A 13,087-nucleotide genomic window follows, 5' to 3' on the forward strand; every position below is an offset into this window, starting at 1 on the left:
CACATGGTCGCAGCTGTGATTGTTTTGGGAAATGAAGTGGCGTCTGGTTGAAATTTTTTATTGATCTTGTTTTTTGCCAACTCAGCATCCTTCCATTGACTTTCCCTTGATCATGTCAATATAATCTTTCCTCTTCCATCTCTCACTGCAAAATTCTCTGCATCATCCTTCCTGCCTTTCAGTCTGCAACCTACCCTAGGGGCCCATTTGTGCAATATTCTTCCCCATGGGCTAATTGATCTCATTCTTCAGCTGCATGTCTCCTTTACCTTGCACTGGACTGTAGTTTTTATCCTCCAATTCTCTCTTCCCCCTATTCTATGCCTACTCTATTCCAATGCACCTCATTCCTTTGAGGAAGATATTTCCCTCTCTGTCTTCGTTTAATACTGACTTCCTCAACCCCCATTGCTGCAGCTTTGGGCATCTCAAAGCTGACCTGAAGGGACCCTCTCTCTCAGCTTGAAGGAGAGGGTAATTCCCTCTCCATGGTCACACACATTCATTCACAATTACAAACCCAGCTAAGATATTGCCAAATTGTGCTTTATATGCAGAACTTTGATTTAAAAAAAAAAAAAAAGTCCTGTCATCTCAGTATTGTTTTGGCTGTTCCATTTACAGCACTAGCTGACCTGTTCTTTAGCTTCCAGGATGCATGGTGTGACCTTCACTGTGAAGAGCATTCTGTGAAGGAGATAGTCATTGATCTTCTGATACTGGTTTTGTAAAGTTTTTCTAGGTAGTTCCCTACATTCATGGAAATACAAGTTCGCTGTGTGTTCCCTTTTGCTCACTGTTTCTTTGTCTACTGGAAACAGCAACAATAGCACAAACTCATCTAATGTGGTTACATTAATGTTTCACACAACCTCTATTCAGCTGTAAGGAGTGTATTTTGTCTGTGTGAGAAGAGTGTAACTGGGTTTTGTTGTTTATTTCACAAGCCATATCATAAGCCTATCTGTGACATAAAACAGCTGGTTGCTGTGGAGGGTGTCATATTACAAGACAGTGACTTAAAACGAAGAATGGTTGGATTAATTCAGAATCAGACTTGAAAATCTGTTTTCACACAAATGTTGTTTAGTCCTAGGGAAAGGGAAAGAAGCAGAAACTTTTCTAAAATGAATTGGTTTGGTAAATTTTCTGCATGATGTCAGCATATCTTAAATAGTACTGTGGGGCAGGCTGTGAAGTGTATTTCAGAAATAGTCTTAAGAGAAGACTCCTAAGAAAATCTGCAAGTATCTATCTTATTTTTCTAGGTGTCAATACTAGATGCTTAGTGATTAGTGTGGATACTAGTGAGACACACTGCTCAATTTGCAGATTAATAAGATTCAATGTGCAAGGTGTTTTATAAATATATTCGTTAAATATAAAGCCTATAATTAACTACAATATTTTATATTAAATTTGGAGCGCTAAGCAATCGCTCAGAAGGCTGTAGACAGGAGCAGCCTTTTTTAGGGGTCCCCACCAGGGAGTTGGTAGATTTTTTTTGGTTCGACTGACAGCCTTTTTTACAGAATCAAGCATTGATGGAGTATGATTTTTTTGTTCGTGTTGATTTTTTAATATATGGTTTTATTTAATTATTTTTATTAATTATTGTATATTTATTATTTATATTGGGTTTTTATTTTTGACTATATTTTATTTTTATTATGGTAATTAGGGCTGTTAAAACAACATTTGGTGATAGGAGGGACGGTGAGAAAAATATGCCTTTTGTATCCCCAGACATACAAGGATAACTTTTTTTTTTTACTGTTATTTATGTGCAGCTGCAAGCATACATGTTATGTATTTTGTTTTATTATGTGCTGTGGTATGCAGAAACTGAGATATCTGCAAGGTTACACAGTATTCCTATTTGTCTCTGCCAACTGGAAGATGTCATGTTGCAGAGGTCAGAATAGTCAAACAAGCATCTTAAGCTATGCTAGGCCTCAAAACCATGGTCAGACAACTCCAATTGCACTGGGCCTCCAACATTCCCTTTCTTGGTGGACGCCATAACTGAAAAGGCCGCCATGATGACTTTTTAACATACACTTTTGACTATGGCTTAAGGCACTCTCGCCAGGGTCTGAGCAATTAGGGCCTTCTTGCGGGCAGGGTATATTGCAGAGCGTCGCATTATTTGCATGTGGGGACTTTTTTTAGTTTTTTTTTTTTTTAGTCGTTTTAGGGACGTTTTAGTTTACCAGAAGAGTTTTACTGCAGCTGTTATAGAGACTATTCGTAACACACACACGAGCACAATGGGATGCAGTCCTAGATTTAAAATCCCAGTGGTAGTGGGGGACCATTCCAGTAGACATTTTTACTAACTGCTTTGTGGCAGCTTTTGCAACATTCAGGACTTTGATTACTTTAGTTTGATGATGTTAAATTATTAAATTTATGGTTTTTAAATTGTTTTTGAATGTGTGTAAGCAAGCCTATTATATTTGAGCGTGTTAGTATACATTATATTAAATTAGTGTGGCTTTTTAATATTATGGGTTGACCGTGCTTTATTATATTAATATTTGTTATTAATAATTGAAATATATTTTGGTATTTTATACCTTATATTATAAATTTTAATATAGCAATATTATAATTGTTTTGGGCAGGATTAATATTTTTATAAATTTTATTAATTATAATTTGGGCACATTGCATGCACATATAACCACAATTTTGTTTAATGTACACAATGGTAGAGTTAATGCTACTATTGAGTAACAAGGCATATTGAAAATTGTATATATTTAATTTATTTTTATAAAGGTATGTAAATTGCATTAGTGGTTTTTTATAAATATATTTTAATTTTGATTTTAATATTATTTTACGTGTGTAATTTTGTAAATTAATTGAATTTTTCTTTTTTACTTTTATGTTAGGTGTTTAGTAGGTTATAATACTTTAGTTTTTATATTGAAGTTTAGAGAGACTACTTTGTGTATATTTGATGCGAACATTAAATAATATTACATATGCTGTAATTACTTGAATTTGGGCATTTATTGTAAAATTTAATATTTTTTATTAATGGCTCAAAACATTTTTTGGGTGGTGGTATTATTTTAAATTATTTTTTTTATTTTGTTAGGTAGGATTTTATTAAGTTTTTGTTGAATAATATTTTGGCTTTTTTTTTTTTTTTTAAAAGCCCAGAGCTGTGCTTGTATGCAACTTAGAGCTTTGGAGGTAGTGTTTATTATGGTGTTTGTGCAATTTAATAGGCTTAGGTGTGGTTTTTTATTATTTATTTTTAGGGTATTAATATATTTTTATGTAGGTTTTTTTTATTTATATTTTAAAGTTAAATATGTGTGTGTACTATGGGATTTGATAGGGTTAAGGCTTTTGGTTAGGATGCTTAATTCATTTGTTAAAAATTTTTTATTAATTGTATTTAGTATTTTTGTTGATGCTTTTATATTTAATTTTTTTTTTTAATGTTTTGCTTGCAGCATGTATGTGTTGTGTCTTTCTTAGGTGTTATTTAATGCAGCCATTTTTGTACTAGGAGTGTTATAAATGGTGCACAATGGGGATATAGGCGAGATATGTTAATATTTTACATGCCTACATGTATGTGTAGAAGGTGTGTTTTGGGGGTTTTTAGCATTTGTTTTTTATAATTTTTTTAAATATGTTTTTAATATTTTCCGGACTTAAGAAAATAATGTATAATTACATTTTGATAGGTGTTTATATATATATTATATTGGTAAGGGGATTTATTAAAATTTATTGTGGATAGTATACTTCTAGTTTAGTAACAGGTGTTTTTTTTTTATTAGATGGAATATTTTTATGTGGTAGTAGCTAAAATCGGCTTTGTTATAAATTACTTTAGACTGATTTTGACACTATAACAGTGTGTTGCTGTGGGTTTGGGGGTTTTTTTGTTTAATTTATTTTGTGTAAATAAATTAAATTATTTGGGTCGGCATTTTTAGGGGGGGTATTTATTTTCGTGATATTAATTGTGAGTTGCTTTTTAAAATTACAGAAAGCTATTATTTTAAGCTTTAAACATTTTTTTAGCCACACAATAGTGAGCAGGGATACTATTTTGCAACATTTGTTTGAGATTGCACTTTTTAAAAATGTATATTAGTATAGCGTAGTAAAACTATAATAGCAAGAACACTATACAATTTTTTTCTATTGTATATTTTGATTTTGTGCTGTTATGGATTTGTGTGATAACTATTTATAAAAAACAAAGGTGGGATTTATAGATTTTATTAGTATTATTAAATATTTATATATATTTAATTTTTATATTTGATGGTATTTAGCAGCTTGCAAAATTAATAGGTATGACAGAGGAATTGTCTTGTGGTATTTTATTATTTTTTGTTTATAAATGTTATTGCACTGGGCCTCCAACATTAGGAACTTATACTGTAATGAATACAGTACATCTGGATGAAACTTACTCTCTTTTAGATTAAATATATTAAAGCATTATTTTTGCTGTGAAAAGTGACTATGTAAAAATGATACCACCTTACTCCACAGGCCTGTTCCGTGTGTGTAGTCAGAGTTGGAGCTCTTGACTTCAATGACAAATATGGCTTTAGTATTTTTGACTCCTTAGCCTCCCCGTGCAGCTTTGGAAGAGTTAGTTGAATTCTATTCTGGGTCTGGCATCAACACACTTGTCAACTAAATTCAAGGTACTGAATCTTTATTGACAGTGTTATGCAAGCCGATAAGATCCCAGCTTGACTTTCAGATCCCAGGTTGATCTTGTGGCATTTAGATGACATGAGAAAAGAGGTTTTTGCTGAGAGAATTGATATTAAATTCATCATGACAAATAAGCATGGAGCTTGACAATACCATTTTTGCCAAGTCACATCAGAATCAGGTTTTAGGAAAGTCTTATTAATTTGTTTTACAGTAGTGCCTGAATTGTGCTAGGCACTGGAGATGCACCAAGTAAGAGACAGTTCCTGCTCTGGAGCGTTTACAATATAAATAGACAAGAGAAGTATTATTATCTCCATTTTACAAACGGGGAACTGAGGCCCAGAGAGATTAAGTGGCTTGCCCATGGTCACCCAGAGTATTTGTGGCAGAACCATGGCTTGAAGCCAAATCTCTTGAATTACAGTCTAGTGCTTTAACCACTGGTTTTTTTCCCTACAAAACTGTATTGCTCCTTTCGTGCAATAATAAAGCTTGCTTTGTTGTATTGAAAAAAAGAAGCATAACTGTTAGAAATTTTTTTTATTACAACTGTTACTGCTTATTAAATATGTCATGTTTGTATTAAACATTATCTTCTCCCACTGTCAACACATATCCACCTGGCCTCAGTCTTACATATGCCTTCTCTTCACAGACTTAGCCATGCACACCCACACACATACACACTAGCCCCACTCACGTATCACAAGATATTGTACTCTTGGGGTACTTCAATGATCCAGCCATCTGCTGAGCCAAATATGCATCATCACAGCTTCCTAACTGATGTAAGAAGACAGTTTATTCATAATCTTTTTTATGGTTCTTATCACCCTGGTATTTGAGCACCTCACAGACATTAATGAAGTTAGCTTCACAATATCCTTGGAAGATAGGGAAGCATTATTATGCCTATTTTAGAGAGCGAAAGCAGGCATAGAGACTATGCAATCCATTTCTACAAGGACTATGGTCTGATTTACACTTAAAAATTAGATCAACCTAGCTACATCGCTGAGGGCTGTGAAAAATTTCACACCCCAAACACTGGAGTTAGCAGCATCTACAATGCGGGTTAGGTCAGTCTATGTTGATGAAAGAATTCTTCAGTCGACCTAGCTACTGCCCCTTGGAGAGGTGGATTAACTGCATCAATGGAAAAAAACCCTTCCATTAATGTTGGAAGCATCTACACTACAGCTTATTATGTAGACATATCTTAAGTCAACAAACATCACTGCTTTGCAGCCCAAATGTAAAGCACAATTCTTCCACCTGCCTGCCCTTAACAAATAACACATCAATTTAAAGACACATACAAATTTCCTCCCCTTGAGAGGAATGGAGAAGAAACCACAAGCGATGCACGCTAGTTGAATTTGTCATAGGAAGGTGCTCAGGTACCATAGTGATGGGCATAGTACAAGAACCTGAATAGAATAGAATACTGAGGTTAGTGACCAACATTCAAAAATAAAATCCACTGATCATGGGTGCCTCATGTTTCAGATGCCCAGCATGAAACACACAGGCCTGATTTTCAGAAGAGCTGAGCATCTGCAGCTCCCAGTGACTTCAGCTGGAGCTGTTGTGCTTAATACTGCTGAAAATTAGGCCCACAGGGTCTGAAGCTGTGCACCAAAAAATGGAGACAGGGTTGCTTTTGAAATGTTGGGCCTAAATGACTTGCCAAAGGTCACTGGGGGGAAGGAAGCCAGACATGCTGATTATCTTTGCCCTTATGCATGGCAAGGGATGTGTAATTAGGGGCTGCACAGACTCGCCCATCTCATGTCTCTGGCAGTATGGGAAAAGCCTTTACATCTGTACATAGTAACATGGAAATGATTCCAGTGCAGGATTGTCTCAGGTATTTTTTTCTTCTCTTCTGTCAGTTTTCCATTCGCCAGATCCTACCTCTGTCTGCAGGGCAAGAAAATGAATCACGTAGAAAATCACTTAACATCTGACACAGTTTGAGAACCGCAAATCCAGCAATTGCCTGATTCAGCTCATGTGCCTCCCCTCCCCTCCTTGGGTTTGGTTATGACATGATTAGGGAATGGCTCAGCCTAGTGATACAGTGCCACGGTTAGGGATGGGCTTACCGTGGGGAGGAAGGCTAAAGTCGTCGAGCACAATGTAAGTCATAATCACTGTCAGAAGAATTGTCCGGAGGGTTGGAAGACCTTATCGCCCCTTCCAGAGCTGTAAAAGAAGAAACTATCATTCTACAACACAACCAGAGAGCAAGGTGCTAATGACCTCTGAGAAGTACATGGGGCGGAGGAGTGAATATCAGGTTCTCCATCTCCAGTACCTCTAAAGCATGCAAAAATCATAAGAGGTAACAAATACATTTTGCATGCATGTAAGTGCCTTTTAGCCAGCTATCACAAAGGTGGTTATTCCCCCTCATTGACAGATGGGGAAACTGACCTGCTGGAAGCTACACAGAAAGTCAATGGAAGAGCTGGAGAAAGAACCCCTATATAGTGATTCCTCCTCTGTTTTAGGGAAATGCTCTAGTCCATCTCTGCAAAGCAAGCCTGACTCTCTCCATTCCCTGCTCCTTGGGGTTCTTGCCTGCCCGTTCCTTTGTGGCATACCCAGTCACTATCCACCATGCTCTCTCTTACCTGGATAAGCTGAAAGGTAGGAGTTCTTCTTAGGGGTCTGAGAATAGTCGTTGTCCTCGCCCTGTGCACCTTGACCTTCCTGACGGGGCCTGAGAGTAACAGTGCTGTTGCGATGGAATGAAACTAGATGGCAGCACAGTGGAGAGTCGTTAATTACTGCATCTTTAAGGTAGAATCAGCAATGTACGAGTCATCTACTCCAGTCCCCCACGCAGAGGCGGAATTAAGTGTACCTAGACCATCCCTACTCTTTCTCCTTTTGAGCGGCAGAATTGTCTTATTGTTTAACCAAAAAACCGAGTCTTTTCTCAGCATTTTCCCCCGAAGTTGTGGTTGAAACTCCTCACCCTCAGATGCCAACCGCCGGTAGCACTGCCCAAACCCAAACAGGCTAGTGTTTGTGAATCAGCAGGGGCTGAGTAAGAACTGAACCAGTGCTGGAACATGGTGGAAGAGTACACTGCGCCACTGGAATTGGTGTTTGTGACTCAACTTTCCCATCTGAGTCACAATGAACCATTGAGTCAGCATGACCCCAGGGTGGGCTGCTGCACTGCAGGAAGTGATAGGGGTGAGTCATGCACTGTGGTAATTGCAGTCCTGACGGAAGTAATCAGCAGGGGGCGTTTTTCCCTCTGAGCAAGCATGAAACTTGGCCATTAGTCTGGTGAGAGGGGTGTTATGTCGCAGGAGGTGCTGCCTTTTGGCTGAGGTATATTGCCCCAGTCCTGCACTTGTGGTCATTAAAATCACTATGTCATTTAAGATGGGTAATGACATTCTCCCTGTCTAAAACTACCAGCAATTTCAATGGGAGAGATTATCCTTCGCTGCGCCTCCTGAAATCTGTTGTACAGTGCTGCTGTGTTCCACCCTGGAGATGGCTGCATTTCAGAGGTGGGTGAAGGAGTCTTGTCTGTACAGTGTTCTGGGATACTGGTAACATTTTAAGGGCTTGGATAGGATCTTTATCACCGGCCTTGTCACACATGGTGTTCCTGAAACCTCGGCCTCATTCTCTGCTTCAGACACATCTTGTACCTGGGCTATTTGCTTGCCCTGTGATCATTCACACAGCCTGAATGAAGGTGGGGAAATGGTGGGACAGAGAGAAACCTCAGCGCCTGGAGTGGTTGCTGGCTGTAAACCACTTAGCCCTCAGGCTGAACAGTAGCCATCTGTTACTGAGCTGTGGAGCCCAGGGGGCCTGTGTGCATGAGATCAAACTGACCGCAGCCATGCTTCAGAGGAAGCTGAAGAGATGAAAGTGTTAGGGGTGACCTGCGGAGACCTGTCTCTGTTTTGTGCTTGTGCCTTACCGTTTTGCTGTAATCCAGTTGGACCTATCCACTGGCGCTGCTTCTTCTTGGAGTCTGCAAGGAGAGGGAGAGGAAGGTAAGGGTAGCGGAGTGAGGGTGAAGTTAGATGGACACAGGCCTGTCTGTCATTTTATACACATCACAGGCACTAGGGGCTGGAAAGCCCCATTAGATCAGCTTGTCCCAGGATTGTCCCTACAATGCATTTTCTAGTGCTGTGTCCATTTGATTTCACACAGCTCCAACAATGGGGATTCCCCTGGGGACTATTCCTGATGGATGGATCTCACTGTCAGGAGCAGAGTTTTCTGGATGTTCTGCCTTAATTTCCCTTTTGTCTCCCGACCCCGTGAGCCACATCAAATAATCTCTCCACTTCCCGGCGAGACACCTGAGATGCTAGAAATCATTTGGCTAACACAATGCCTGGCTGCTCCTTTGTGTCATTTCCATGTTTAAGCCTCTCGGCAGTGGGTGAAATACACAACACTGGGTGATTTAAGAAACTTTTCCATTCTGAACTTTCTTATTTTGCCTGCATTGTGTGGGTTAGATAATTACGGATCGTGAGGAGAGGCATTTGTGGTGTGTTTCACAGAATAGGAAAGGCACTGCTACAAACCCCTCTGACTCAGGACCCCACCTTCCAAAAACTGCAGTACAGAGTCAACGGGAGAAACGTATCTGTCTCCTGAATCTGCAAAGGAGATGACGTATAAAGCTTCTCTCACTTAAGAGCAACGTATCAGCCAGTGTAGCTCCAGGATATCACCACTCCAGAGGTGATGGAGTGGGCGAGAGGCCAAACAAAGGAGAGGAGATAGGAAGACAGAGAGCGGCAGAGCAGAAGGGAGAGAGACAAGGAGAAAGAGAGGGAAAGAAGAAGATGGAAAATAGACATAGGAGCTCAGAGGCACAGTGACTGCCAGCTGTGCGAGTGAGACAAGAACTTGCCCTGGAGGCTTAAAGGAGTAAGGCTGAGGCGGGGTCAAGCATGCTGTGTGGAATAAGGGCAACAAGATCCGTGGTCTCACACCTACAGCAAGAGTTTGTCACCTACATTTCTTCTGTAGTTTCTTGTAGGCCGGAGGTCCACAGATAACGATGAGGACTCCAAGGAGGATCAGAGCCAAGAGAATGCTCACAATGGTTCCTGCTCCCACCCCAGCCGAACGTGGTTTGAAATCCTGGCCTGGGAAAAGGAGCTGCAGTCACTGATTGGTTCCTATCTTCTCCAGAGAATGCCAGTGCTTAGGACAGGTTTGACAGCTTAGCCAGCCCTTGGTGATCCATAGAACAGCATCCCACCTTAAACCCCAACCCCTCCACTCCACCCCAAAGATTCAAATACAACCCAAAATCCCTAGGCCAAGTCCTTCACAAGCTCCCACCCTACATCGCAAACCTCACTCAACTCACATCTTCTACCCACAAACACCACCACCTACCCAGTTTCCAACCTCAACAATTTGCAAAGGTTGACTGTAGATCAGGCAAATTTCTCTTACTCCCCATTTCCTCAGTGCATTATCCACAGATGGGCCTTTGTCCCCTTTGAGTGGCTGGTCCATGTAAGAGATTTATGGGTCTGCTACTGCTGCCAGGCTAATGGCATTAATTCTTTAGTCTAAGAGTAGCAGCTCATGTGAGATTCAGAGATCCTGTGTTCCATCCCCATGGATGACCTAGCCAAGGGGTCATCACCGATCTCTTTCCTAATGTAAAGTGGTCTCATACCATGAGGGATAAGCGCTGCTCTGAAATGCAAGAGAACCGGTTGGCTTACACTTGACTCTCGTTTTGGAGCAGGTTGTTCTGGTGAAAGTGTGACACAGGTAGAGGTGCTGTTCATGGCAAGACACTCCCCTTGTCTTGGCACCTTGAACTTCGACGCTCAAGGAGCGGTTCCCACACTGCAGCTCTTGGCACACCTGCTCCCCTCTAGATTTCCTCCGTTGACTGGAATCGCACAGGATTTCCCAGTTCCCCTGATGGAACACCTCTATGACCCCCTCGCAGGGGCTCTGGCTGTCCCCAAGCCTTCGCATCACCCTGGGCTGGGAACCTGGGAAGGAGACAAGCAAGGATTGGTAAGACCCTGTGGTGAACTGATATCTGAATGATCTAGCTGCCTACAGATAATGTGGCCTAGTGGGTAGAACATCAACCTGCCACTCAGAAGACCTGGTTTCTATTCCCATCCCAGCCGCTACCCTTCTGGGTGATCATGGACATGGTACTTCACTTCTGTGTCCCTTCCTGCCCTTCATCTTGTCCAAAGAGAATGGAAGCTCTTGGGGGTGGGAGCTGTCTCTCATGATGTGTCTATATGACTAGATGATCATATTGGTCCCTTCTGACCTTAGGGCCTATATAGTGCCTAGCACAATAGACGCTGATCTCAGATGTGGCCTTCAGGTGCTGCTGTTATACAAATAATCAATAACAATGGGCTGACTGATGGGGTTCCGGTGCGTTTGATACCTAATGCTGGTAGTTGATTATGTTTTGCGTGGTGTACATGGCTGTGAAAACCGCCTCATTCACTGCTGCACTTCACAGCCCATGATACAAACTGACTTTGGACTGCACTAAATTCCTACCCATTCCAGTGATGTCATGGTCTGCTGGTTAGACCCCAGGCTGGGGTGTTAGGAGCTCTGAGCTCTAATCCTGACTCATTGTGTGATCTGGGGCAAGTCTCTGTGCCTCAGTTTCCCCTGCTGTAAAATGGTAGTCAGGACTCATAGGGAAATTATAAGAGTTAATGATTAATGTATGAACAGTGCTTGGAAATCCTCATCTACAGGCTGCTAGAGAAGTACAAGTAAAGCAGTATTGTACTGTATCACATGGGATATTAATTGCACTGTATTGTATCATATGGCTTTGCATTGCAATGGATGCTATTTATGGCACTGTGTTTCTATAGCATTGCATTATATAGCATTGCACTGCCATGTGTTGTGCTGCAGACTATTTATATTATATTTGCATCGCATTGCATTTTAATCTCTAGCGTTGCATCTGTACAGTGTTGCGTTGCATTGGCTTGCACTGTTCCCAACCCGAGACCATGGAAGGGTCAGAAGTAGTTGTCACCAGAAATAAATTCGGTAATAATTTTGACTGACAGTCGGCATTTCTGAACCTATTGCAGAGAAGTGATACCAATCTTGACACTTTCAGATTTGCAGCCTGGGATGAGGGAGGAAAAGAAAAACTGAGGGTCAGACCTGCCGGCCGTTACAGGCAGCAGAGGCCGGAGATAGGCAGGGAGATAGAAGAGATGGGGATATTTTTGAGGGGTTTCCTCAGCTATTCTAGAAATGTTCTACCACAATCTTTACTCTAGGTTCATGGCCATGCAAGTTGCCAGTGGAGTGAGTCCCCTCTGCCCATCTCATGCAGTAACTGAGCTGCTGGGATGGATCAGCCTCTTTAGAGTGCACAGGAGCAAAGGGGAAACATGGCAGGAGAGGAAAGCAAAAAGAAACTCGACTTGCCTGTCCCAAGGTGGTCTCACTCACCGGAGCAGATGACAGAGGCTGGGGTTTTGCCCTGAGAGTTCCTGGTTCTGTTGAAACAATCTGGGATAGAGTCATTTCTACATGATGCCACCATCTCCCAACGGACAGGTAGATGCTGCCTTTCATCTTTCAAGAAGAAAGATGGCTTTCCCTGGTCTTCCATCTTTAAGACATCACCGCAGCCTATGTTCCGGCAAACCCAGCTGGCCAGCTGTGTCTTGTGTTCTGGACTTGACTGGACCGCTCCCCACTGGCCTCCCATGTACAGTTTCACAATCCCTGAGCAGCTGAATCTGCCATCTACCAGCTGCAGCCAGGGAGGGCCTGGGAGAAGGACAAAGAGAAGGGGATTGTTACAGACAATGACACCGTCGCTACACCATGGCACAGAACTTACCAACATCGCCTGCCATAAAGGTCCTGGGATGCCTTTCTGCTGCTACTTTTGGTCACATTAGCCATGGGAGTAATTTGGTGTTTTCTCCCCCTAGCCATTTGATAGGCTTGCACTCTGGTAGACTCCAGCTGTGGGGAGCTGTGGGAGATTGTTAGGAGACAGCCTACGCCTAGTGGGTAAGTGAAGTCCCACCGGGACTTGCATTGAAAGCATATCCCTCCCCACCACCTCCCTTATTCCAGCTTCTCAGCTACACCTGACACAAAGGGAACAGCTGTCGGAGGTGTTTTCCAGCTGTTAGCAGTGTTTTGCTCAGCTCTAGGGGGCTGCTCTGACCCTGTGGGATAGTTCAGTTCCTGACCAGAGTTTTCATCAATAGTTGAAATTAAATCACCCAAATGTCCATTAAATGGAAAATGTACTCTATCTATCTATCATCACCATATAGATCTGCCTATCTAATAATCAGAGTAACATAGGATTTGCCATACTAGA

At 41.5% G+C, this 13,087-nt stretch overlaps 1 protein-coding gene across 1 annotated transcript in view; it reads right to left on the bottom strand.

Moving 5' to 3' along the window:
• Positions 1–5,061: 5,061 nt before the first annotated feature.
• Positions 5,062–13,087, bottom strand: part of CD5 (CD5 molecule) — a 53,441-nt gene continuing 45,415 nt past the window's right edge. The window contains exons 6-12 of the mRNA XM_067541557.1: positions 12,196–12,519; positions 10,452–10,730; positions 9,726–9,857; positions 8,666–8,719; positions 7,347–7,469; positions 6,816–6,915; positions 5,062–6,630 (exon numbers count right to left, since the gene is read on the bottom strand). Coding sequence (XP_067397658.1) covers positions 6,830–6,915; positions 7,347–7,469; positions 8,666–8,719; positions 9,726–9,857; positions 10,452–10,730; positions 12,196–12,519 — 998 coding nt within the window. The 3' untranslated portion in view covers positions 5,062–6,630; positions 6,816–6,829. The remainder of the gene's footprint in view (positions 6,631–6,815; positions 6,916–7,346; positions 7,470–8,665; positions 8,720–9,725; positions 9,858–10,451; positions 10,731–12,195; positions 12,520–13,087) is intronic.

Source organism: Emydura macquarii, unplaced genomic scaffold (assembly GCF_026122565.2).
Source record: "Emydura macquarii macquarii isolate MOO-44397 ecotype Brisbane River unplaced genomic scaffold, CSIRO-AGI_Emac_v2 contig_670, whole genome shotgun sequence".
Classification (NCBI taxonomy): domain Eukaryota; kingdom Metazoa; phylum Chordata; order Testudines; family Chelidae; genus Emydura; species Emydura macquarii.